General features: G+C 41.5%; 2 protein-coding genes across 2 annotated transcripts in view; one reads left to right on the forward strand and one right to left on the reverse strand.

Annotated features, from left to right (window-relative positions):
• LOC148646899 (protein NLRC3-like) overlaps positions 1 to 24,959 on the reverse strand; it is a 1,251,308-nt gene that overhangs the window by 1,055,315 nt on the left and 171,034 nt on the right. The gene's annotated exons all lie outside the window — the stretch shown is intronic.
• Positions 14 to 14,958, forward strand: LOC148646921 (GTPase IMAP family member 8-like). The gene is made up of 6 exons (XM_088609389.1): positions 14 to 166; positions 4,459 to 4,554; positions 4,854 to 5,840; positions 7,569 to 7,613; positions 11,812 to 11,907; positions 12,207 to 14,958. Exons 1-6 carry the CDS (start codon positions 136 to 138, stop codon positions 13,193 to 13,195), a joined length of 2,244 nt encoding a protein of 747 aa, XP_088465515.1. The 5' UTR covers positions 14 to 135; the 3' UTR covers positions 13,196 to 14,958.

Below are 24,959 nucleotides of genomic sequence, written 5' to 3' on the forward strand. Positions count from 1 at the left end.
GGTTAATCCGGCGGTGAAGATTAGCCAGAAAGAGTCCAACCCTACAGAGCCGAGGCCTGCGGGTGGCGGCGCTCACAGGCGGCTCTATCGCACATTCCCCTGAAGACATCCCTGCGCTGAGGGCGAGTAGACGGGATGGAGAGCAGAAGCTCCCGGCCGGGCTCGGGTGAGTGTTCGGGTCCAGGTTCTGAATTGCGCTCACACTCAGTCGTGAAGTCAGCCGCTTGCTGAAAATTAAAGGCAAGAGACAGACCTGAGACTCCTTCTGGGAAGAAACTTACTTTCGATTCCGTGTTGCTAGTGTGAGCGTCCGTACCAGTGCGCAGTGAAAAGTCAAATTAGTTGCTTGAAACATATGAGTGAATTGCAAGCATTTTCACGGATTTGTGCTCTTTCTTAATCCAGTTTTGTACAAGTCGCACAAGTTTGTACAAGTTTGGTACTTTTGACAAGCGATGTAATTACCCGTGTGGATGTTGTCATTAGTAATTATTGATAATACTTATTAATTATTCGTAATTCATAATACATTTTATTTACATCCGTAGAAATATGTTGGTTATAATGCTCATAAACTTCTATTTTATACAAAATCGAAATTTTCCTGACGATAATCGGAAATGAACAAATCGAAACTGTTTTTTTTAGGGAATTATTTAAATCTTCACAAAGGTGAAAAAATGAATTGTGGTGCCGTCAGTTAGCTGAAAACGAATTTGTAAGGTATAATAAAAGCTCGCTGTAAGATAATTAAAAACTTTTTTGCGAGTTTTATCAACTCTAGCGGAAGTACTATTTGGAGGATTATTGGGCATGGTTACTTTCAATTTCGTTTAAGCAGTTAATGGCGGCTTGACAATACAGTGTATCTGCTCGGCAAAGCCCGAGATGTTATAATTTCCCGTTCCGTCGTATTTAACAGTTTTGCGTGGAATGAAGACGCAAGCGTGTTTACACACTAGTAAATTGTGTCTGCGTGTGGGATCGGTGGTCCAGGTGCTCTGATCTGGGAAACTTTCTATCACAATGAGGTTGGAGTATAATTCAGTCCGTAACGCACAACTGACCTAGCTTTTCAAAATTCAGTGACCGAAAGTAGTTTTTCCGGTAGCCATGGATATTGGAGTCAAGATTTCTGTGTTAATGAGCAAACTCTCAGAAATAAAGCAATGCATAATAATAAAACTAAGCATTTTATTAGATGTTAATTGTTCCGAAATGATCTGAAATCAGAGTCGAAGTGCATTGTCATTGCTGATTACATGAAGAACAAAGCTCTTAGCCATAAGGTACCTTTGTGACCAGAATTTACTAAAGAAAATGAGAAGCTGTTTACAAAGCCAAAGCCCTTCTTTGAAGTTAAGACCCTGCACTGCCCTTGGCCTTACTGTGTCTTCTGTTGCTTCATGACCAAAGTAGTCTTCACATCCCTCAGCTACACGGATGTAGCTCTGTGTCAGTGTAGTTCACAGATAATGGCTCATTTTCACTCATTATCAGCCAGCCTCTACCTGACATCTGCATTGCCTGTAGTATTTGCAAGCTTCCCAGCAGCCATATCACATATCACAAATGACTTGATCCAAAGTCCAACACACAGGCTGAACATTTTTCAGGACTGTAAAACAAAAGTACAGATGTTTCCATGCCGAGTGAATATTTAATACCCACACTTGTAAAAGACTTAATTTCTTTTTGCTGCCTGCAACATCAGTGGAAAGTGGAAGGCTTTTCTCAAAAGCAGGAGATCTTGTGCCTGCCAGAACAAGACTGAGTCCCGCAAACACTGAACAAATGATCATGATAAACCATTACCTGTACACTTAAGGGACTGAAAGAGAGCATTCCAGCAAGAAGATTGAATTGGACTCAACAGTAACCTATAAAAAGATATGTATTGAATAACTTAGTAAATACAAGTCTTTTGCCATTTTAAATGTACCTAGACCTTTAAATAAATACAAAATCAGCAAATTATTATTTTTTGTTAAATTCTTCATATTTTAGTGGCTGTATTAGATTAAATTGCAATTCTTAATCTGTGAATAATATTTGTTTTAGTATTTTAAAGGCAAATTTATTTTTGTTAAATTTTGCATTTATGATCATGTTCAAATACCACATTAAACATTTTAAAATTAATCACTACATATTTGTTAATTGTTGATAATGATGTTCTGACAGCTTTTACAAACTTATTAGCTTACAGTGTGACTATAAATTTCTACAGTGATCAAATGTTCTAGCTCACATTACAGAAACAGAAGCCGTCTGTGCTGCAGATTGCAGACCTACTATCACACATTCTACTGGTTTTAACTCTCTTCGCAATTCTCAGAGACTCACTTCAGACACAGTTCTCATTGTGAAAACCTGTGTGTTCTTACTTTAAAGCTTGGAGCAGGGCAACCTGAAGCCAGAGCTCAGGGTCCTAATCCACTTCAAAACCAGACTGGACCTGAAGCTCCGGAGCCAGGCTGGAGCTCTGGTTCCTAATTTGCCCCACAGCCAGACTTGAGCTGGAGGTGGGGTTCATAATAAACTCCTGAGCCAGACTGGAGCTGGAGCTGGGGTTCCTAATCAACTCCAGAGCCAGGCTGGAGCTGGAGCTGGGGTTCGTAATCAACTCCAGAGCCAGACTGGAGCTTGAGCTGGGGTTCCTAATCAACTCCAGAGCCAGACTGGAGCTGGAGCTGGGGTTCCTAATCAACTCCAGAGCCAGACTGGAGCTGGGGTTCCTGATCAACTCCTGAGCCAGACTGGAGCTTGAGCTGGGGTTCCTAATCAACTCCAGAGCCAGACTGGAGCTGGAGCTGGGGTTCCTAATCAACTCCTGAGCCAGACTGGAGCTGGGGTTCCTGATCAACTCCTGAGCCAGACTGGAGCTTGAGCTGGGGTTCCTAATCAACTCCAGAGCCAGACTGGAGCTGGAGCTGGGGTTCCTAATCAACTCCAGAGCCAGGCTGGAGCTGGGGTTCCTAATCAACTCCAGAGCCAGACTGGAGCTGGAGCTGGGGTTCCTGATCAACTCCTGAGCCAGACTGGAGCTTGAGCTGGGGTTCCTAATCAACTCCTGAGCCAGACTAGAGCTGGAGCTGGGGTTCCTGATCAACTCCTGAGCCAGACTGGAGCTTGAGCTGGGGTTCCTAATCAACATCAGAGCCAGGCTGGAGCTGGGGTTCCTAATCAACTCCAGAGCCAGACTGGAGCTGGAGCTGGGGTTCCTAATCAACTCCAGAGCCAGACTGGAGCTGGGGTTCCTAATCAACTCCAGAGCCAGACTGGAGCTGGAGCTGGGGTTCGTAATCAACTCCAGATCCAGACTGGAGCTGGAGCTGAGGTTCCTAATCAACTCCACAGCCAGACTGGAGGTTGAGCTGGGGTTCCTAATCAACTCCAGAGCCAGACTGGAGCTGGAGCTGGGGTTCCTGATCAACTCCTGAGCCAGACTGGAGCTTGAGCTGAGGTTCCTAATCAACTCCAGAGCCAGACTGGAGCTGGAGCTGGGGTTCCTAATCAACTCCAGAGCCAGACTGGAGCTGGGGTTCCTGATCAACTCCTGAGCCAGACTGGAGCTTGAGCTGGGGTTCCTAATCAACTCCAGAGCCAGACTGGAGCTGGAACTGGGGTTCCTAATCAACTCCAGAGCCAGACTGGAGCTGGGGTTCCTGATCAACTCCTGAGCCAGACTGGAGCTTGAGCTGGGGTTCCTAATCAACTCCAGAGCCAGACTGGAGCTGGAGCTGGGGTTCCTAATCAACTCCAGAGCCAGGCTGGAGCTGGGGTTCCTAATCAACTCCAGAGCCAGACTGGAGCTGGAGCTGGGGTTCCTGATCAACTCCTGAGCCAGACTGGAGCTTGAGCTGGGGTTCCTAATCAACTCCAGAGCCAGACTGGAGCTGGAGCTGGGGTTCCTAATCAACTCCAGAGCCAGACTGGAGCTGGAGCTGGAGCTCCTAATCTTCCCCAGAGCCAAACTGGAGCTGGTGGTCCTGATCAGCTGCAGAGTTGGAGCGAAAGTCGGCCTGCAGGAGCTGTTTGGGGACCAATGCCAACAAATTTGGAACAGTGCCAGCTCTAGAGCAAACCCAGAGTGGAGTGAGTTTAGCCAGTACTTTGAGATTAACACCCCTAAGAGTTTTGAAAAGTACTAAGCTATCTTCAATGAGCAAGTATGTACAAGGTTGTCTTAACATGTCTTCTAATGGATGGTTTCTCCTACAACCCAATGTCTCTTTTCAAATTACATGGCTATTGCTTTAGACAAGTGTGATCCAGAGGGAAAATACCATCTACTGGTCCACCAAACCACTTAGAGCAGCAGCTTTGTTTTAGTTTTCTGTGTTTAGCTTCCGACATCTGACAAGACCAGGCAACAAAACAGCAACAGTGATATTGTCTAGCAGATGCATCACTTTACGTAAATATCTTCTTCATTTCTATTCCTCTGTGTTGCAGAGTCCTCTAACACCACAGAGATTGAGGGGCAGGAAGAGGATATTTCCACAGTCCCACTCAAGAAACATGGAAGTTTCCTACACTTACCCCCCAGCAGTAAGTCCCAGTTTGAACAATTTATTCTGCAAGTGAGCAGCTACGGAACAGATTTGATGTCAGATGTCCTTGTTGATTCATTCACTTATTTGATCAATCATAACAGACAGTGTTGTGTCATGAAATGAGTGGAGAGTATCAGAGCTCACAGATGCCATCTGACCACACTGCACACTGCAGTCTTATCAGAATGGGTGTACAGTGGCAGGTCAGGAAGAACCAATTTACCCAATTAAATTAATAATGTCTCTGATGAAAACAGCTGACCACTTTCTTGCCTTCCTTGTGCTGTATTGTAGTGGCAGAGGGTGACCCTGTGGAAGAAAAAGGGGAAGGAACTTACCCTGGGCCTCAGGACCTCAGACTGGTGGTAGTGGGGAAGACAGGTGTGGGAAAGAGTGCCTCTGCGAACACCATCCTGGGACAGGAGACCTTCATATCGAAGCCCAGCTTTACCTCCATCACGCAGGTGTGTGAGAAGAGGCAGGGCGAGGTGGCTGGGCGCTGCGTGACCATTGTGGACACGCCTGGCCTCTTTGACACCAACCTGAAGGAGGACTGTATCAGACGGGAGATCGGAAAGTGCGTCAGCCTCTCGTCCCCAGGGCCGCACGCCATCCTGCTGGTGGTCAAGCCGGACCGCTTCACCAAGGAGGAGAACTGTGCAGTGCGGAAGATCCAGGAGATTTTTGGAGATGGAGCGTCCCGCTACATCCTGGTCCTGTTCACACGCAAAGATGATCTGAAGGGCCGAAGTATAGAGGAGTGCATGGGGGAGACTGACAGTGAGCTGAAGGTACTCCTGGGGCAGTGTGGTGGGAGGTACCATGTGTTTGAGAACAATAAGCCAGATGACCGCAGCCAGGTGACCAACCTGCTAGACAAGATCGATACCATGATCATGTCCAATGGGGGAGGCTGCTACACCAACGAGATGTATGAACATGTTGAGCGTATGATCCAGCAGAAGGAGCAGGAGCTGAGGAGGCACTACGAGGAGAAACTGCACCAAAAAGAGAAGGAGCTGAAGGCCAGGTTCCAGCAGGAGATCGAGGAGCTGAAGAAGACAATGCAGGAGAAGGTGGAAAGGCTGGAGGAAGATGGGAGGCAGAGGGACACCAAGATGAAAGAGATAGAGGACAGGAACAAGAGGGAGTTAGAAGAGTGGAAACGCTACTTCACAGAGAAGAGCAGGAAGTCCAGACAAGAGGCAGAGAATTCTGGTATCATTTTACACCACATTTCAGACATGTGGAAACGCTTCAAAAAGCTGACCATAGTGGACTAGAGCAATTCAGGACTTTGCTACAAAGCAGTCTCTTGAACATTTTAATGGCTTGTGCTTTGACCTTACAAACTGATCATATATTTGTGTTTAATGGTATTAATATACATTTTGAATGCTACCATCTACTGTTCTGTTTCTACATGGAACATATTTTGTTTTTGATAAAATATTGTCATGTTGTTGTTTAAATATCTTAAATGAATGTGCTGTACAGACATTTCCTAAACCTCTCAGCTAACCCTTATGATTATTACCACAAGTGCTTTGCTGAAAAGCCATGACTGGCAGGTGTGTACTGACCTGTGTTACTCCTTGACAATACACACACACTCCCACAGAACAGAGAATGACATGATCTGTTTTTCATCTGTCCTCTGTGATTGTACACCAAACAATTTTACATTTGCTCTAATGATGATAGTTTTAACAAGCTGAAAGTAGTTTTTCTATGTAAACCACATAAATTCTGTTGTCATTGTCAATTTGTAGGGTAAACAGTTTTGAAAAGATGACTGGTGGTTCTGTACTGCTGACCGGGAGTGTTAATTAGTGAAGAAACTTAGACTTCCTAAATTATGTTTAGTTCTAATTAACACAAACATCCCTCCCTCTTCCCCTTTTAGTTCACTTTTCCTTTGTAGCTTGGAAAACACATAAAAAAATGGAGGATGAAAATGTCTAACAAAAGGCCTAAAAATTCTCTCTAAGTGCTTTGAAAAAAATTCACTTGAAATCTTTCAATAAGAATAAATTCATTTTATTATATATGATCTATATTATATTCGATCCATATGATAAATCATTATATATGATGATTTCCAGCTAACTGAAATTTTGATTTTGGTGTTCCACAATGATCTGGTAAAATTTTTGCTGTTTGAAAACAGTGTCTCCCCATGTCCACCAGCCTGTTTCATGATGTCCTGCGCTCCACTGCACACAGATCCTCACCCCCATCACACACCTACATTCTTTCAAAAACACACTCACACAGTGATCTTCTGGCAGTGTAGCATTCCAGTGTTGCAGTGACTGGACAGAACACATATACACAGGCAGAGGTGGAGTAGCAGTTAGACCATCCCAACAGAGCTGTCCTTACACACCAGCCATCTGGGCCATGGCGTTTAACATTCACCAGTGAACAGTGCAATTGTTACTGTGAGCCACACACAGCCCATGAAGGTGGAGTCAGACATTTAATAGTCAGACTATGACAGAGAATTGTCTTGCAACAAAAACAAACATATCAATTTTGACATTTTAATGCAAAACGTGAAGTCAAAATCCTCATTCTACTCTAAATACTGTGAATATTTTTGTGAGACTGAGATAGTTGTATTTTCGTATTTTATTTTGTCTAGCTGCAATGTTGTTTTGAATTTAAAGGACCAGACATTCTTTGATTGTCTCACAGTATTTTCCACTTTTGTCCAAATGAAATACGTGCTTTGGATTAACCACCATACAAGTGATCAATACATTCTCAATAATTAATCATTTGAAGTTGCATATCTGATTGTGATCTATAATAAAGTGATAATGACAATGATGATGCTATGATGATGTGCTGCGTTGAGAAAGCAACAAGCAAGATCAAGCGGAGGTTAATCCGGCGGTGAAGATTAGCCAGAAAGAGTCCAACCCTACAGAGCCGAGGCCTGCGGGTGGCGGCGCTCACAGGCGGCTCTATCGCACATTCCCCTGAAGACATCCCTGCGCTGAGGGCGAGTAGACGGGATGGAGAGCAGAAGCTCCCGGCCGGGCTCGGGTGAGTGTTCGGGTCCAGGTTCTGAATTGCGCTCACACTCAGTCGTGAAGTCAGCCGCTTGCTGAAAATTAAAGGCAAGAGACAGACCTGAGACTCCTTCTGGGAAGAAACTTACTTTCGATTCCGTGTTGCTAGTGTGAGCGTCCGTACCAGTGCGCAGTGAAAAGTCAAATTAGTTGCTTGAAACATATGAGTGAATTGCAAGCATTTTCACGGATTTGTGCTCTTTCTTAATCCAGTTTTGTACAAGTCGCACAAGTTTGTACAAGTTTGGTACTTTTGACAAGCGATGTAATTACCCGTGTGGATGTTGTCATTAGTAATTATTGATAATACTTATTAATTATTCGTAATTCATAATACATTTTATTTACATCCGTAGAAATATGTTGGTTATAATGCTCATAAACTTCTATTTTATACAAAATCGAAATTTTCCTGACGATAATCGGAAATGAACAAATCGAAACTGTTTTTTTTAGGGAATTAAATCTTCACAAAGGTGAAAAAATGAATTGTGGTGCCGTCAGTTAGCTGAAAACGAATTTGTAAGGTATAATAAAAGCTCGCTGTAAGATAATTAAAAACTTTTTTGCGAGTTTTATCAACTCTAGCGGAAGTACTATTTGGAGGATTATTGGGCATGGTTACTTTCAATTTCGTTTAAGCAGTTAATGGCGGCTTGACAATACAGTGTATCTGCTCGGCAAAGCCCGAGATGTTATAATTTCCCGTTCCGTCGTATTTAACAGTTTTGCGTGGAATGAAGACGCAAGCGTGTTTACACACTAGTAAATTGTGTCTGCGTGTGGGATCGGTGGTCCAGGTGCTCTGATCTGGGAAACTTTCTATCACAATGAGGTTGGAGTATAATTCAGTCCGTAACGCACAACTGACCTAGCTTTTCAAAATTCAGTGACCGAAAGTAGTTTTTCCGGTAGCCATGGATATTGGAGTCAAGATTTCTGTGTTAATGAGCAAACTCTCAGAAATAAAGCAATGCATAATAATAAAACTAAGCATTTTATTAGATGTTAATTGTTCCGAAATGATCTGAAATCAGAGTCGAAGTGCATTGTCATTGCTGATTACATGAAGAACAAAGCTCTTAGCCATAAGGTACCTTTGTGACCAGAATTTACTAAAGAAAATGAGAAGCTGTTTACAAAGCCAAAGCCCTTCTTTGAAGTTAAGACCCTGCACTGCCCTTGGCCTTACTGTGTCTTCTGTTGCTTCATGACCAAAGTAGTCTTCACATCCCTCAGCTACACGGATGTAGCTCTGTGTCAGTGTAGTTCACAGATAATGGCTCATTTTCACTCATTATCAGCCAGCCTCTGCCTGACATCTGCATTGCCTGTAGTATTTGCAAGCTTCCCAGCAGCCATATCACATATCACAAATGACTTGATCCAAAGTCCAACACACAGGCTGAACATTTTTCAGGACTGTAAAACAAAAGTACAGATGTTTCCATGCCGAGTGTTTTGTTCAGTATTTACACACATACCACTGAATATTTAATACCCACACTTGTAAAAGACTTAATTTCTTTTTGCTGCCTGCAACATCAGTGGAAAGTGGAAGGCTTTTCTCAAAAGCAGGAGATCTTGTGCCTGCCAGAACAAGACTGAGTCCCGCAAACACTGAACAAATGATCATGATAAACCATTACCTGTACACTTAAGGGACTGAAAGAGAGCATTCCAGCAAGAAGATTGAATTGGACTCAACAGTAACCTATAAAAAGATATGTATTGAATAACTTAGTAAATACAAGTCTTTTGCCATTTTAAATGTACCTAGACCTTTAAATAAATACAAAATCAGCAAATTATTATTTTTTGTTAAATTCTTCATATTTTAGTGGCTGTATTAGATTAAATTGCAATTCTTAATCTGTGAATAATATTTGTTTTAGTATTTTAAAGGCAAATTTATTTTTGTTAAATTTTGCATTTATGATCATGTTCAAATACCACATTAAACATTTTAAAATTAATCACTACATATTTGTTAATTGTTGATAATGATTTTCTGACAGCTTTTACAAACTTATTAGCTTACAGTGTGACTATAAATTTCTACAGTGATCAAATGTTCTAGCTCACATTACAGAAACAGAAGCCGTCCGTGCTGCAGATTGCAGAGCTACTATCACACATTCTACTGGTTTTAACTCTCTTCGCAATTCTCAGAGACTCACTTCAGACACAGTTCTCATTGTGAAAACCTGTGTGTTCTTACTTTAAAGCTTGGAGCAGGGCAACCTGGAGCCAGAGCTCAGGGTCCTAATCCACTTCAAAACCAGACTGGACCTGAAGCTCCGGAGCCAGGCTGGAGCTCTGGTTCCTAATTTGCCCCACAGCCAGACTTGAGATGGAGGTGGGGTTCATAATCAACTCCTGAGCCAGACTGGAGCTGGAGCTGGGGTTCCTAATCAACTCCAGAGCCAGGCTGGAGCTGGGGTTCCTAATCAACTCCAGAGCCAGACTGGAGCTGGAGCTGGGGTTCCTAATCAACTCCAGAGCCAGACTGGAGCTGGAGCTGGGGTTCCTAATCAACTCCAGAGCCAGACTGGAGCTGGAGCTGGGGTTCCTAATCAACTCCAGAGCCAGACTGGAGCTTGAGCTGGGGTTCCTAATCAACTCCTGAGCCAGACTGGAGCTGGAGCTGGGGTTCCTGATCAACTCCTGAGCCAGACTGGAGCTTGAGCTGGGGTTCCTAATCAACTCCAGAGCCAGACTGGAGCTGGAGCTGGGGTTCCTAATCAACTCCAGAGCCAGACTGGAGCTGGGGTTCCTGATCAACTCCTGAGCCAGACTGGAGCTTGAGCTGGGGTTCCTAATCAACTCCAGAGCCAGACTGGAGCTGGAGCTGGGGTTCCTAATCAACTCCAGAGCCAGGCTGGAGCTGGGGTTCCTAATCAACTCCAGAGCCAGACTGGAGCTGGAGCTGGGGTTCCTAATCAACTCCAGAGCCAGACTGGAGCTGGGGTTCCTAATCAACTCCAGAGCCAGACTGGAGCTGGAGCTGGGGTTCGTAATCAACTCCAGATCCAGACTGGAGCTGGAGCTGAGGTTCCTAATCAACTCCACAGCCAGACTGGAGGTTGAGCTGGGGTTCCTAATCAACTCCAGAGCCAGACTGGAGCTGGAGCTGGGGTTCCTGATCAACTCCTGAGCCAGACTGGAGCTTGAGCTGAGGTTCCTAATCAACTCCAGAGCCAGACTGGAGCTGGAGCTGGGGTTCCTAATCAACTCCAGAGCCAGACTGGAGCTGGGGTTCCTGATCAACTCCTGAGCCAGACTGGAGCTTGAGCTGGGGTTCCTAATCAACTCCAGAGCCAGACTGGAGCTGGAACTGGGGTTCCTAATCAACTCCAGAGCCAGACTGGAGCTGGGGTTCCTGATCAACTCCTGAGCCAGACTGGAGCTTGAGCTGGGGTTCCTAATCAACTCCAGAGCCAGACTGGAGCTGGAGCTGGGGTTCCTAATCAACTCCAGAGCCAGGCTGGAGCTGGGGTTCCTAATCAACTCCAGAGCCAGACTGGAGCTGGAGCTGGGGTTCCTGATCAACTCCTGAGCCAGACTGGAGCTTGAGCTGGGGTTCCTAATCAACTCCAGAGCCAGACTGGAGCTGGAGCTGGGGTTCCTAATCAACTCCAGAGCCAGACTGGAGCTGGAGCTGGAGCTCCTAATCTTCCCCAGAGCCAAACTGGAGCTGGTGGTCCTGATCAGCTGCAGAGTTGGAGCGAAAGTCGGCCTGCAGGAGCTGTTTGGGGACCAATGCCAACAAATTTGGAACAGTGCCAGCTCTAGAGCAAACCCAGAGTGGAGTGAGTTTAGCCAGTACTTTGAGATTAACACCCCTAAGAGTTTTGAAAAGTACTAAGCTATCTTCAATGAGCAAGTATGTACAAGGTTGTCTTAACATGTCTTCTAATGGATGGTTTCTCCTACAACCCAATGTCTCTTTTCAAATTACATGGCTATTGCTTTAGACAAGTGTGATCCAGAGGGAAAATACCATCTACTGGTCCACCAAACCACTTAGAGCAGCAGCTTTGTTTTAGTTTTCTGTGTTTAGCTTCCGACATCTGACAAGACCAGGCAACAAAACAGCAACAGTGATATTGTCTAGCAGATGCATCACTTTACGTAAATATCTTCTTCATTTCTATTCCTCTGTGTTGCAGAGTCCTCTAACACCACAGAGATTGAGGGGCAGGAAGAGGATATTTCCACAGTCCCACTCAAGAAACATGGAAGTTTCCTACACTTACCCCCCAGCAGTAAGTCCCAGTTTGAACAATTTATTCTGCAAGTGAGCAGCTACGGAACAGATTTGATGTCAGATGTCCTTGTTGATTCATTCACTTATTTGATCAATCATAACAGACAGTGTTGTGTCATGAAATGAGTGGAGAGTATCAGAGCTCACAGATGCCATCTGACCACACTGCACACTGCAGTCTTATCAGAATGGGTGTACAGTGGCAGGTCAGGAAGAACCAATTTACCCAATTAAATTAATAATGTCTCTGATGAAAACAGCTGACCACTTTCTTGCCTTCCTTGTGCTGTATTGTAGTGGCAGAGGGTGACCCTGTGGAAGAAAAAGGGGAAGGAACTTACCCTGGGCCTCAGGACCTCAGACTGGTGGTAGTGGGGAAGACAGGTGTGGGAAAGAGTGCCTCTGCGAACACCATCCTGGGACAGGAGACCTTCATATCGAAGCCCAGCTTTACCTCCATCACGCAGGTGTGTGAGAAGAGGCAGGGCGAGGTGGCTGGGCGCTGCGTGACCATTGTGGACACGCCTGGCCTCTTTGACACCAACCTGAAGGAGGACTGTATCAGACGGGAGATCGGAAAGTGCGTCAGCCTCTCGTCCCCAGGGCCGCACGCCATCCTGCTGGTGGTCAAGCCGGACCGCTTCACCAAGGAGGAGAGCTGTGCAGTGCGGAAGATCCAGGAGATTTTTGGAGATGGAGCGTCCCGCTACATCCTGGTCCTGTTCACACGCAAAGATGATCTGAAGGGCCGAAGTATAGAGGAGTGCATGGGGGAGACTGACAGTGAGCTGAAGGTACTCCTGGGGCAGTGTGGTGGGAGGTACCATGTGTTTGAGAACAATAAGCCAGATGACCGCAGCCAGGTGACCAACCTGCTAGACAAGATCGATACCATGATCATGTCCAATGGGGGAGGCTGCTACACCAACGAGATGTATGAACATGTTGAGCGTATGATCCAGCAGAAGGAGCAGGAGCTGAGGAGGCACTACGAGGAGAAACTGCACCAAAAAGAGAAGGAGCTGAAGGCCAGGTTCCAGCAGGAGATCGAGGAGCTGAAGAAGACAATGCAGGAGAAGGTGGAAAGGCTGGAGGAAGATGGGAGGCAGAGGGACACCAAGATGAAAGAGATAGAGGACAGGAACAAGAGGGAGTTAGAAGAGTGGAAACGCTACTTCACAGAGAAGAGCAGGAAGTCCAGACAAGAGGCAGAGAATTCTGGTATCATTTTACACCACATTTCAGACATGTGGAAACGCTTCAAAAAGCTGACCATAGTGGACTAGAGCAATTCAGGACTTTGCTACAAAGCAGTCTCTTGAACATTTTAATGGCTTGTGCTTTGACCTTACAAACTGATCATATATTTGTGTTTAATGGTATTAATATACATTTTGAATGCTACCATCTACTGTTCTGTTTCTACATGGAACATATTTTGTTTTTGATAAAATATTGTCATGTTGTTGTTTAAATATCTTAAATGAATGTGCTGTACAGACATTTCCTAAACCTCTCAGCTAACCCTTATGATTATTACCACAAGTGCTTTGCTGAAAAGCCATGACTGGCAGGTGTGTACTGACCTGTGTTACTCCTTGACAATACACACACACTCCCACAGAACAGAGAATAATATGATCTGTTTTTCATCTGTCCTCTGTGATTGTACACCAAACAATTTTACATTTGGTCTAATGATGATAGTTTTAGCAAGCTGAAAGTAGTGTTTCTATGTAAACCACATAAATTCTGTTGTCATTTTCAATTTGTAGGGTAAACAGTTTTGAAAAGATGACTGGTGGTTCTGTACTGCTGACCGGGAGTGTTAATTAGTGAGGAAACTTAGACTTCCTAAATTATGTTTAGTTCTAATTAACACAAACATCCCTCCCTCTTCCCCTTTTAGTTCACTTTTCCTTTGTAGCTTGGAAAACACATAAAAAAATGGAGGATGAAAATGTCTAACAAAAGGCCTAAAAATTCTCTCTAAGTGCTTTGAAAAAAATTCACTTGAAATCTTTCAATAAGAATAAATTCATTTTATTATATATGATCTATATTATATTCGATCCATATGATAAATCATTATATATGATGATTTCCAGCTAACTGAAATTTTGATTTTGGTGTTCCACAATGATCTGGTAAAATTTTTGCTGTTTGAAAACAGTCTCTCCCCATGTCCACCAGCCTGTTTCATGATGTCCTGCGCTCCACTGCACACAGATCCTCACCCCCATCACACACCTGCATTCTTTCAAAATCACACTCACACAGTGATCTTCTGGCAGTGTAGCATTGCAGTGTTGCAGTGACTGGACAGAACACATATACACAGGCAGAGGTGGAGTAGCAGTTAGACCATCCCAACAGAGCTGTCCTTACACACCAGCCATCTGGGCCGTGGCGTTTAACATTCACCAGTGAACAGTGCGATTATTACTGTGAGCCACACACAGCCCATGAAGGTGGAGTCAGACATTTAATAACTTGATCAACTGTTCTGATTGGTATTGCACTCTCTTTCAGACTCCCAGATGTTAAAATTACTATTCGAACCTAACTAGTTCTTTTCCCTTGCTTGTGGGAGTTAAATATAACTGTCTTAAACATGGTTTGATTCAGATATAATTTGTTAGAACAGCGTCCTGTAAAATGTTCACTTGTAAATTTAATTTCTGTGTTCAAACTTGCATTATATAGACTATGCCAGGGAATTGTCTTGCAACAAAAACAAACCTTGAAATCAAAGTCCTCATTCTGCTCTTAATACTGTGAATGTTTTTGTGAGACTGCGATTGTCGTATTTATGACATCATAACATCTATTTTTGCAGGTTTGACTTTGAAATACTAGAATTAACATAAAAAAACCTCCTGAACCCTGAAAACTACTAATTGTGTAATAGTGTCAATTTCAGCTGCATTTTTTTAGAATTGTAAGAATTATTAGAACTGTAAGAATTAATGCATCTCTGTTGTTGCTTGCTTATCCTCTGGATCCCAAAAATAGACTTTTGCAGAATAAAGTTTTCTTCACAGACTAATTATATGCAATTGAAGTTTTCACCGACCATATCATGTTTTTTTTTCTTATTTTTTTCTGCCTCTCTGCTCGAGTACAAACCTACCTGGTAAAATGTAATTACAGTATTTTACTGTACAGTTGTCCTTTTTAAAAGTGGTGTTTGTACTTGAGGTAAGTTGCAACAAATATAAATGTGACTAGTCTGCCTAGTCAACAGTGCACAACTATAATAACTTGTTTCATGCTTCATGTTAGAATGTAGTCAGCTATAGGTATGTAGGTTTATTGTGTCACAATGGCTATAAATATTTGCTGCACAAAATGTTTCAGGTAATAAAAAGTGTGATTTAGGTAAAACTAGCTTTTACTTTTTGAGTTACAGTAATAATCTAATCTAATAACCACACCTGTGAGTAACATTGTACAACCAATAACTCTTGTGTATGACACACAATATTAGGCAGTGAACAGTAGAATCACATATATTCACCATTGATTTAACATGTACAACAAATTTGAAATCTTTTAAAACATTAGTTACCCTACTGTGAGCTCAAGGTGTGCCCAGCGGGTGTTGCTTTTTGATTAAACCCAAGGTGTAAAGATTCACTGAGGACCAGGGGCAAATTGCTTAACTGGATAACTTTAGTTAGTTTGTTGGGCTTTTTGTCACGAATGACCTGCTGAGTAATTGGGAGGATGGACCCTGGGAGGTATCTCAGGTGGTCAGGAGACAAGCAGGTAGCTTCCAGAGCAAGCAGCTTCCAGAGCAAGCGAGGGCTAGGCAAGAGACATGGTCAAAGGCAAGTTCCGTGGTTCTTACTGTGAAAGGCGAAGAGAAGGCTTCCAATCCAGGAGAGGGCTAGGCAAGAGACATGGTCAAAGGCACATTCCATGGTTCATATTGTGAAGGACAAAGAGATGGTTTAGAAATAGAAGGCAAGGTAGGGGCTCCAAAGGGCAACCAATACAAGGCCAAGAGCAGAGTGTTTTGGAGGGTTTAAATATTGTGAGAGGAGGAAGGTGTGCTGATTGATGGAGTGTTGTGATTGGCTGATTGGCAGGAGCGGTATTGTTTGGAAGAACTGCTCGGGGCTGGAGTGTCATTAGCACAAGTGGACTTCCATGTGGGAATCTGGTCGGATGAAGGCGTGACACTTTTGTGTGAAAAGTAAAAACTCTCCAAAAAGCACAACATTTGGTGTTTCAGCCTGAAAAGTGCAAGTAGTTACATTTAGAAAAAGGAATTTAACTAGAATAGAATTATGTAGTAATTTTACAAAAGTTGTCAATAACAAATCTTTCAAACAGTTGTGGAAACAGTATCATATCACACATGCGGACTTCAGTAATATTTGAAAATATTTGTATGTGTTAAGTAAACAAATTTTGAAGCCGATATTTTCTGTATTACATTTTAATTAGAATATTGTTACAATTATAAATTCAGCAGTCCATCCATTTTCTAAATGCTTTTTCCAGGACAGAGTCACGTCAAGAAACAGACACAAGCCAGGATTCACCCTGGAAAGGACAGGATCCACCCTGCACTCATGTCCAAAATCATTCCATAACCTACTGAGCACAGAGAGAACATGGAAATTCCAAACAAATAACATCCCAGGAGCTGAACTCCTGCACATGACGTTTTTCCCTACATTACAGCCTCACAAAGTAATTTAAGAAAACTATTTTAATGTGGCAGTGAATACTTGCTCCAAGAGAGTGAAACTTGACATAATTGGTTACAGTTTGATTTTATGAAGTTTTCTTTTTTGTTTTCCTTGTGGCTGCAGGACTCATGGCTGTTGCAGTTTATAGCCTCACATTATCTTGTAAAAGCACTTATCTCTGTGACACTGCAAACCTTGCAATGAATAGATAACACCTCTGTTTGAGGTAGGTAAAGTCTGTTTGAGGGAGTGTATGGGGATGAATTTACCATCTCCCTTAGTTTAATATTTGATAGGTACCTAGTATTGCTATGGGCTCAAGAGATCGTGGAAATAAAGTGAACATTTAACATACTGTGATATATAACAATGATAAAATTGTCAATGCAGTATACACATTAATTAGATGTAATTATTAGAGACAGACTTTACTATAAGAATATATGAGACATAGTGACATTAGAATCTTTGAATTTCAAAGGCTAGATTAAAACAAACCTTTTGAGTAGTTATTTGAATGAATTTGCTGTGTTCTGGAAGTTGCCTTACGGTAAGGTATAGTAGTAATGAGGAGACATACAGTAGATGCTGCCAGGAATCATCCTGTGGGGTTATGGAAATTGGAGTTCGTAAGATAAAGCTGCATCAGTAACTATTAGGAATGTGTAGGAATTGAAGTTGGAATGAAAATAAAAACCAAAAATCATCCCCCTATCCCCTCCCCCCCCCCCATTCTGTGAGGACACAATTCACTGCCAAGGCATGAAACACTCCCTCCCTGTAGGTGATACACACTACATGTGCAACTTTGTTGTTCTTGCGTATTGTATTCTCGCTTATCGCATAAAACTGATATTATAATTCTATCAACTGCTAAGAAGAAAAAAGGGCAGCAAAAACTATTAAAAAATGAAAATTTATATTTTAAATGTGGTAACTTAAAATATACATAGTGGCATTCAAATTTGTATTTAAAACTGAATGTTGTATACATGTCAACAACTAAATTGTGATTTCTGTTTAAGGGCACCTTTTAATTAATGAAATTAATTTTTAATTTTACTTTAATTACTTTTTAAATTACTCTTTCTGAGCATCCTGGAGATTGCTGGTCTGGAGTTTAAATCATATTATTAATTTATTATTTATTATTTTAATATTTTACATATGTGATATATACAATTATCAGTAATGTAAATATAGTTTGCATTAATACAGGCAATCAATATGTCCAGGAGCTAGATCACCCTCCAATTTACAACTGGGAGCCCACTGAAGCTCAGCAGGTGTAAGCTGGTCCGAACATGCATGGGAGACCTCCTGGGAAAAAACTAATTGCTACTGGTAGAGGTGTTAGTGGGACCAGTAGGGGGCACTCACCCTGCAGTCCATGAGGGTCCTAATGCCCCAGTATGCTACTGTGAAAAGGCACTGTCCTTGGAATGAGATGTAAAACTTAGGTCCTGACTCTCTGTGGTCATTAAAAATCCAAAAGAAAAAATCTCGAGTAGGGGTGTTACCATGGCGTCTCTGGCCAAATTTACCCCTGGCCTTTACCCGTCATGGCCGCCTAAAAATCTCTCATCTCTGAACTGGCTTCATCAATCTGCTCTCCTCCCCACTGAGAGCTGGTGTGTGGGGAGCAAACTGGTGCATCATCCAGGTGGGGCTGCACACTGCTGGGGGTGGAGGGGATCCCAATGACCTGTACAGAGCTCTGAGTGGAGGGTCCAGAATGGCGCTATAGAAGCGTAAGCAATTATTATTATGATCCTAGACCAATCAACCCAGTGGATGGGTCACATCTAACATGAACATCTACTCTCACATAATACTGTATCTCCAATAGAAGTCTCACCCAGCATGGTTATGAATGTGACCTGTTTCTAATAACTGCTTGTCAAACACAACCAGGACCTGGAGGGGAGGTCAATTGTCGGGCCTCGGGACCCCAAGAGATTTATTTTTCTATTTTTCTCTTTTCTGATTTTTTTTCTCTTCGTCATGCCCGATGGTTATACAGTCACATTGTCAATCCTGCCCACCACACAACATGTAAATAGCCGAAACGTTTCCTTTCTTCTCTTTTCAGCATGGAATAAACCTTTACTTATTCCTTCGCAGCCTATGCATACACTGTTCTTGTGACTCACTATCTTTGAAGCTGATCTGTAATAATATTGTGAATAAAATATAAAAAACGTATGAATGGAGTGAATGGAATATTGAATTTAAAAGTTTCAGAAACCAAAGCAAGCCTGTGAAAGGCCAGAAGTGCTGTGTGTAAAGTCTTGTGTGTAAATCACTTTTTGTGATTTGAGCATCTTGGATGCTGTATAGAAAAAAATATTGACTCATGAAGAGAACCCCCTATCCCAGTGTCTAATGGTGCCATATTAAAAAAAAAACAAAATTTTGAAGGGTCAGGGGTTTTGTTTACTATGTAAAAACCTTGGCTGGAACATCATGGATGCTATTTTTAAAAATCTATTGAGAACAGAAGAGGATGTTTCCTACTGTCAGCAGTATTGCATATGTAGTTGACCCTTACCTGAATGAAAACAGGACAGAAAGAAAGAGTTTCAGGAATAAAACAAAGTTTGAACCCAATCCTTACCAAGGCTGCAGAATTGGAGACTACATGTATAGTATTAATAACAGCCTGGACTCCTGTGATGGTCAGAGTGAAGTCAGTCCCAGATCCACTGCCACTGAAACGCTCTGGGATCCCAGTCTGACATAGTTGCTGCATAAATCAGGAATTTATTAGTTTCTCCAACTTTCTTTTGGTACCAGGCTAGGAATCTGTTATTGTATAGTGCTGCACTGGTCTTACAGTTCACAGTGACTGTCTGTCCAGGGAGAACAGATTTCATTGCTGGAGTCTGAGTCACAGTTACCTGTCCTCTGGATTCTGCAAATGAGAAAGTAGTAAATATCATTAAAATATCATTACAAATTTAATTGATTTCCTGTTTTATACAAAACATTTCATTTTTACCTATAGTTGTAAACTATGTTCATCAAATATTTCAGACCCATTCCTACCTCGAGCAGAGACTAGGAGTGTCCAGATGAAAATAGTGATGAAGGTCATTGTTGCTGTGGGTTGTGTTTCCCTGAAGGGCAGCTCTCAGTCTTGAAGTGTTAAACTCACAGGGCTATAAACACTCCCAGAGCATGTACTGCCAATGCAAAGTGTCTTTTCTATGCAAATTGTCTTCCTGGCTTTAGCAGCACTTGTAGCCAGTCAGTGCTGGAAACACAGGCTTGGTGGTGTTTGTTGTGACAGAAAAAGATTAACAGTTTAGCATGAACACTCCCAGAACCGCAGGACTAGACAGAGAGCAGCTCTATAAGGAAACGAGAATGAGACACAATCAGCTGAGACCTTTTTCCATTCAGCATAGCATGAATGGATTGGGGTGTTGAGAGTTTGGTTAAATCAGCACTTGGCTCTGTGTGTTTAGACACATTACTGGTGGAGGTGATACCATGTTTAACAGAGACTGAAGTTTGCAAATACACAGTTTGTATTTCATATTCTACAGCTATTGGAATATTAATAAACAGCTATTACTTAAAATCACATTTTACTTAAGCTAAACACTTACAGTAAATACAGGCTTTTTGTTTAATTAGGGCTGCACAGTTTATGACTCAGACAGAGGTTCGATCTGTCTTCCCTTGGCTGGCTAAGGGCTGAATTCTCTAAAACGTGAGATTGCATAATTGATTTTTAGTGCTTTCAACACAGAAGCTGTCAAAAATACTCATGTCCAGACTTACTCTGTCTATCATTGTCGTGAAAAGAGCATGTTTATAAAGGTCTGTGCCTCAGACCTCTTTAGAGATTCATCAGCCTTACTCTGCTGACCACACTCAGCTGAGAACCTCATCCACCCCTGTCAACCCTTCACTTGCGACCCCAAGTGGTTTAGTCCTATAACTACAGTCTCTCCACAGTTTCCTATTGCCAACTAGGGACTCTATGTCACAAACCATCGTTCCACTTCTACTATAGTTAACTAGCTATTGAAGTTAATTGACCAGTTTTGAACGTAGTGGGCACCACCATTAGCATTGTCAGCTCTAAGCTCTAAGATCATACAAATACTGATCTCTGGGTTTACATCAGAAACATTTAGGCACACACTGCTCTCAGGGTTTACATTATGTACACTTAGACACAGTCTGAGATACAGTATATCAGGTATATCACCCTGTAACTTCCGGAAGAGAAGAAGGTTACTGCTGGAAAGGTGATAATTGGACCAGTAGGGTTAGCTAACTCTGTGGTCTGTGTGGGTCCTAATGCCCCAGTATAGTGACAGTCAACATACAGATGCAGCCATTCAAAATGCGCGGTAAAAACCCGCGGTACAGTAACCTACCCACAAGCCACCGCGGGGCACCGGAGGGTACCGCAGGGCAAGTGATTGGCTGGCCAAAATGACCGACAGGGGCACTCGTGGTGCATTGGTTGGTAGTGCAAAGATTTAATCATTTAATGTCTTTACTGTTCACATTTTAATCCGCTTAGTTTTGAATATTTATATGGATTTTACCACTAAAGGGAAATTTTAGTAGCTGTGCATAAAAAGAAGAGGAGCATAACGCATCTGAAGGTCATAAACGATATTAATTTAGGAACACAAACATTACTGTATGTATGTAAACTGTACTGTGTATGGCTGGTCTTGGTAGTTTAAAGAAAAAATACACACCAGTCTTCCATTTCTCCCTAAACATTTTAAGCATGAAAGTTTTATGAAACGGTACCCAAATATGCGATTGCTGTATAGAATGAATTTTAATTTAAAAAAATTATTTAACACGAACATTAAGCTGTTTACATCTTCCGCCTGAGAACAGTCACCCGTTGCTACCCAACGCAGAATGGTGATTGGCTGACACCATCTGACACCCCTCTGATTGGAGAAAAAAGACGTGCTGGTTTGCTATACATACTGTACCAGGAAGAGGATTTCTTTCTATTCAAAACGTGTATTTTAAAAGTTTAAGAAGTAAAAACCTTACAGCGTACACAGATTTCTAAACTGATCAGGATCGTTATCTTTGTCTTATGCATAATAATGTTCACCGCTCTGTCCAGCAAATTAATAATAAACTTTATTTTATATAGCTTTTTAAACGAATAAGTAATTAGATTGCTCATAAACCTAATCACTTGCTTTTTCTTTTTATTTAGGCTCAGATTTCAACTATAGATCGTATTATTAATAACCATAATAACAACCAACCAACAAAAACAACCATATAAACATAATACCAACCAAAAACATAGATAACAACCACAATACAAAATCAAATAATCAAACCATTTTACTCTCGCAAAGTCCTCCAATTATCATAATCCCGCCCCTTATGCAAAACCAAACCTTCCTCCCATCCCAGTTTATCCTGTTTATCATAAACAAAATCCACCTCAATTTTCAACATAAAGCATTACACAAAATCAATACCTCAACACTCCATACTCAACAACGATAATTCACAAACAGCCAGAACATGTAACTACACATTCCCAAACAGACCTAATTTCCATAGCCCCGCCCCTTATGCAAAACCAACATCCCTCCCCTGTTCTCTCTCTCCCCTGGCGGGGGATAAATAAATAAACATAGACGTTATATTAAATTTATTATATTTATAATAAAATAAATTTATTTTTTATTAATACGGGATAAATAAATAAACAACTGGTTTAGAAATGAGTTATTTCAAGATGAAAAAGAAAACATACACGAAACATGGTTTCATTACGACCAGAATCGGTCTTGAGATATTTTTAACTTGATTTACAGTATTTGAGAGGTATGTCTTAACACCGATACTACAGTGCTTAAGTACTGCTCACGTATATGTTTCTAGGTTTATATTATGCATTTCATACGGTCAAATTACTTTTGAGCAACTAATAAGAAGCGCGAAACGGTATGCGTTTTAGTTTCGTTTTGTGCTGGAACCCGTGGATTGATTAGAGATATCAAGTACATACAAGTCATTTTTTAAATGTTGTAGTTCGTCTTGAAAAAATGTTACGAGTACATCATCTATCAACAATTACACAGGTTCTGTTTCCATATTGCGGATTTTGGTTAGGTATTATCAAATCCAGTGGCGCTGTGTGTTACTTTACTGAGTCCCATGTCACATGGTCTGTGATTGAAACCTGTAAAACCGGTTTAATTCGTCACAGCCAGCACTCTTCAGGTGTGAGGGTCTTCTGCTCAGAATGAAACGCTAAAATGTTTGTGTATATTCTAATAGTAGTGGGGGCAGGGTGTGTGGGAACAGGTTTGGTTGAAATTGCATTGGAGATCTATGTTCTTCACACCTGAAACATTTTCTCTGAAAGGATTTTCTTCGCAGTTTAACCGATCTTGTTACAGCATGTTACAGTTTACTATTATTAACCATATTAATTTTAAGTGCTTAATGTAAAATCTTGTAAAAATATATTTTCATTGTTCAAATATACATTAATATACATTAAGTCTGACTATCATATAATAAGTTAAATACAAAACTAAAGAAAAAATAGGGTTAAATATAATTCAAAATATTTTGCTAACAATGTTAACTGTTTATGAATAATAAAATGTATTAACTAAGGAGTAGGATGGCACAGTTGTTAGTATGTTTTTTGTTTTGTTTCTTTTTCATAAATACAACAGTAGTACCTGATGTCTCAGTGGCTTTCAAAATTAAATTATGCATGCAAACCTGTGAACTAGAAAGATAACTAAGATTTTAATACTAATTAAATGACCGCGGGCACTTTCCACCCCCTCTACATTCTCAGAGTAGAACAGACTAACCTTCTAATGAAAGACGGTCCACCCCCCACGGACAGGAAAAGTGCCCACAGGCACTTAAACTTAATATGGTCAGTAACAGTAAACAGTAACATGGTAAGAAGGAGCACGTACAAACGTTTTCGAAATAACCACATGTAAGACTCTGATGCTTAAAATGTTTAGGGAGAAAGTGGAATACTGGTGTGTATTTTTTCTTTAAACTACCAATACCAGCCATATACAGTCTGTAACGTAGGGATTTCTATATGTCTTTATTGAGTGGTTACATTAGTGACAAAGGCTAAACTTTTAGCTTCAGTAACGTGTACATATCTCCCCTTTTTATAAAACGACTTGGTTGAAAACTGTTCCAGAGCCACTGTTGTTTCATCAGTGAAAAGTACATCATGAAATGCCTCTCCCTGTTCAATCCACTGGAAAAAAGAAAAGGAGCATAAAGCTTCTGATGGTCATAAACGATATTCATTTAGGAGCAGCATCAGAGGTATGTTTTTAACTGCACTGCATTGGAGAGAATACCATAGTGTGTTTTTTTTTTTACTCCCTGGCGGAAACTGGCTTCCAGAAGAATCAGTATGGCTCAGAGATTAAATAAAACTTCACAGACATTAACGAAGAGCATAACGCGTGTACTGTATACACTGCAAGTACAACCCCCCTCTCTGCAGGAGTGCTGGCTGTGACGAATTGAACCGGTTTCACGGGTATTTTCAAAGTAGGAGGCGAGATTTCCAGCGAAAGACACCCCCTCAAAAACCCAGTAAATACAGTACTTACTAGTTAAAGGCTAGGCTCCCGACTACGGCGAAAGGAACCCTTCTTTCATTAGAAGACAATGAACATATTTTAGCCCTGAATGAATTAATAGCAAACATGGTTTACATAAAATACATTTTTCCAAGAAAGTTTAGCCTTTGTCACTAATGAAACCACTAAATAAAGACATAAATATAAAAATCTTAAGATTTTTAAAATACATGACTTTGCTAAAATTTATTTGAAAATAAAAACAATTACAACCGCCAGGGGAAAGAGAGAACAGGGGAGGGATGTTGGTTTTGCATAAGGGGCGGGGCTATGTTTGGGTATGTTTGGGAATGTGTAGTTACATGTTCTGGCTGTTTGTGAATTATCGTTGTTGAGTATGGAGTGTTGAGGTATTGATTTTGTGTAATGCTTTATGTTGAAAATTGAGGTGGATTTTGTTTATGATAAACAGGATAAACTGGGATGGGAGGAAGGTTTGGTTTTGCATAAGGGGCGGGATTATGATAATTGGAGGACTTTGCGAGAGTAAAATGGTTTGATTATTTGATTTTGTATTGTGGTTGTTATCTATGTTTTTGGTTGGTATTATGTTTATATGGTTGTTTTTGTTGGTTGGTTGTTATTATGGTTATTAATAATACGATCTATAGTTGAAATCTGAGCCTAAATAAAAAGAAAAAGCAAGTGATTAGGTTTATGAGCAATCTAATTACTTATTCGTTTAAAAAGCTATA

The sequence above is a fragment of the Lepisosteus platostomus genome, chromosome 16 (assembly GCF_059453375.1).
Source record: "Lepisosteus platostomus isolate fLepPlt1 chromosome 16, fLepPlt1.hap1, whole genome shotgun sequence".
Classification (NCBI taxonomy): Eukaryota; Metazoa; Chordata; class Actinopteri; order Semionotiformes; family Lepisosteidae; genus Lepisosteus; species Lepisosteus platostomus.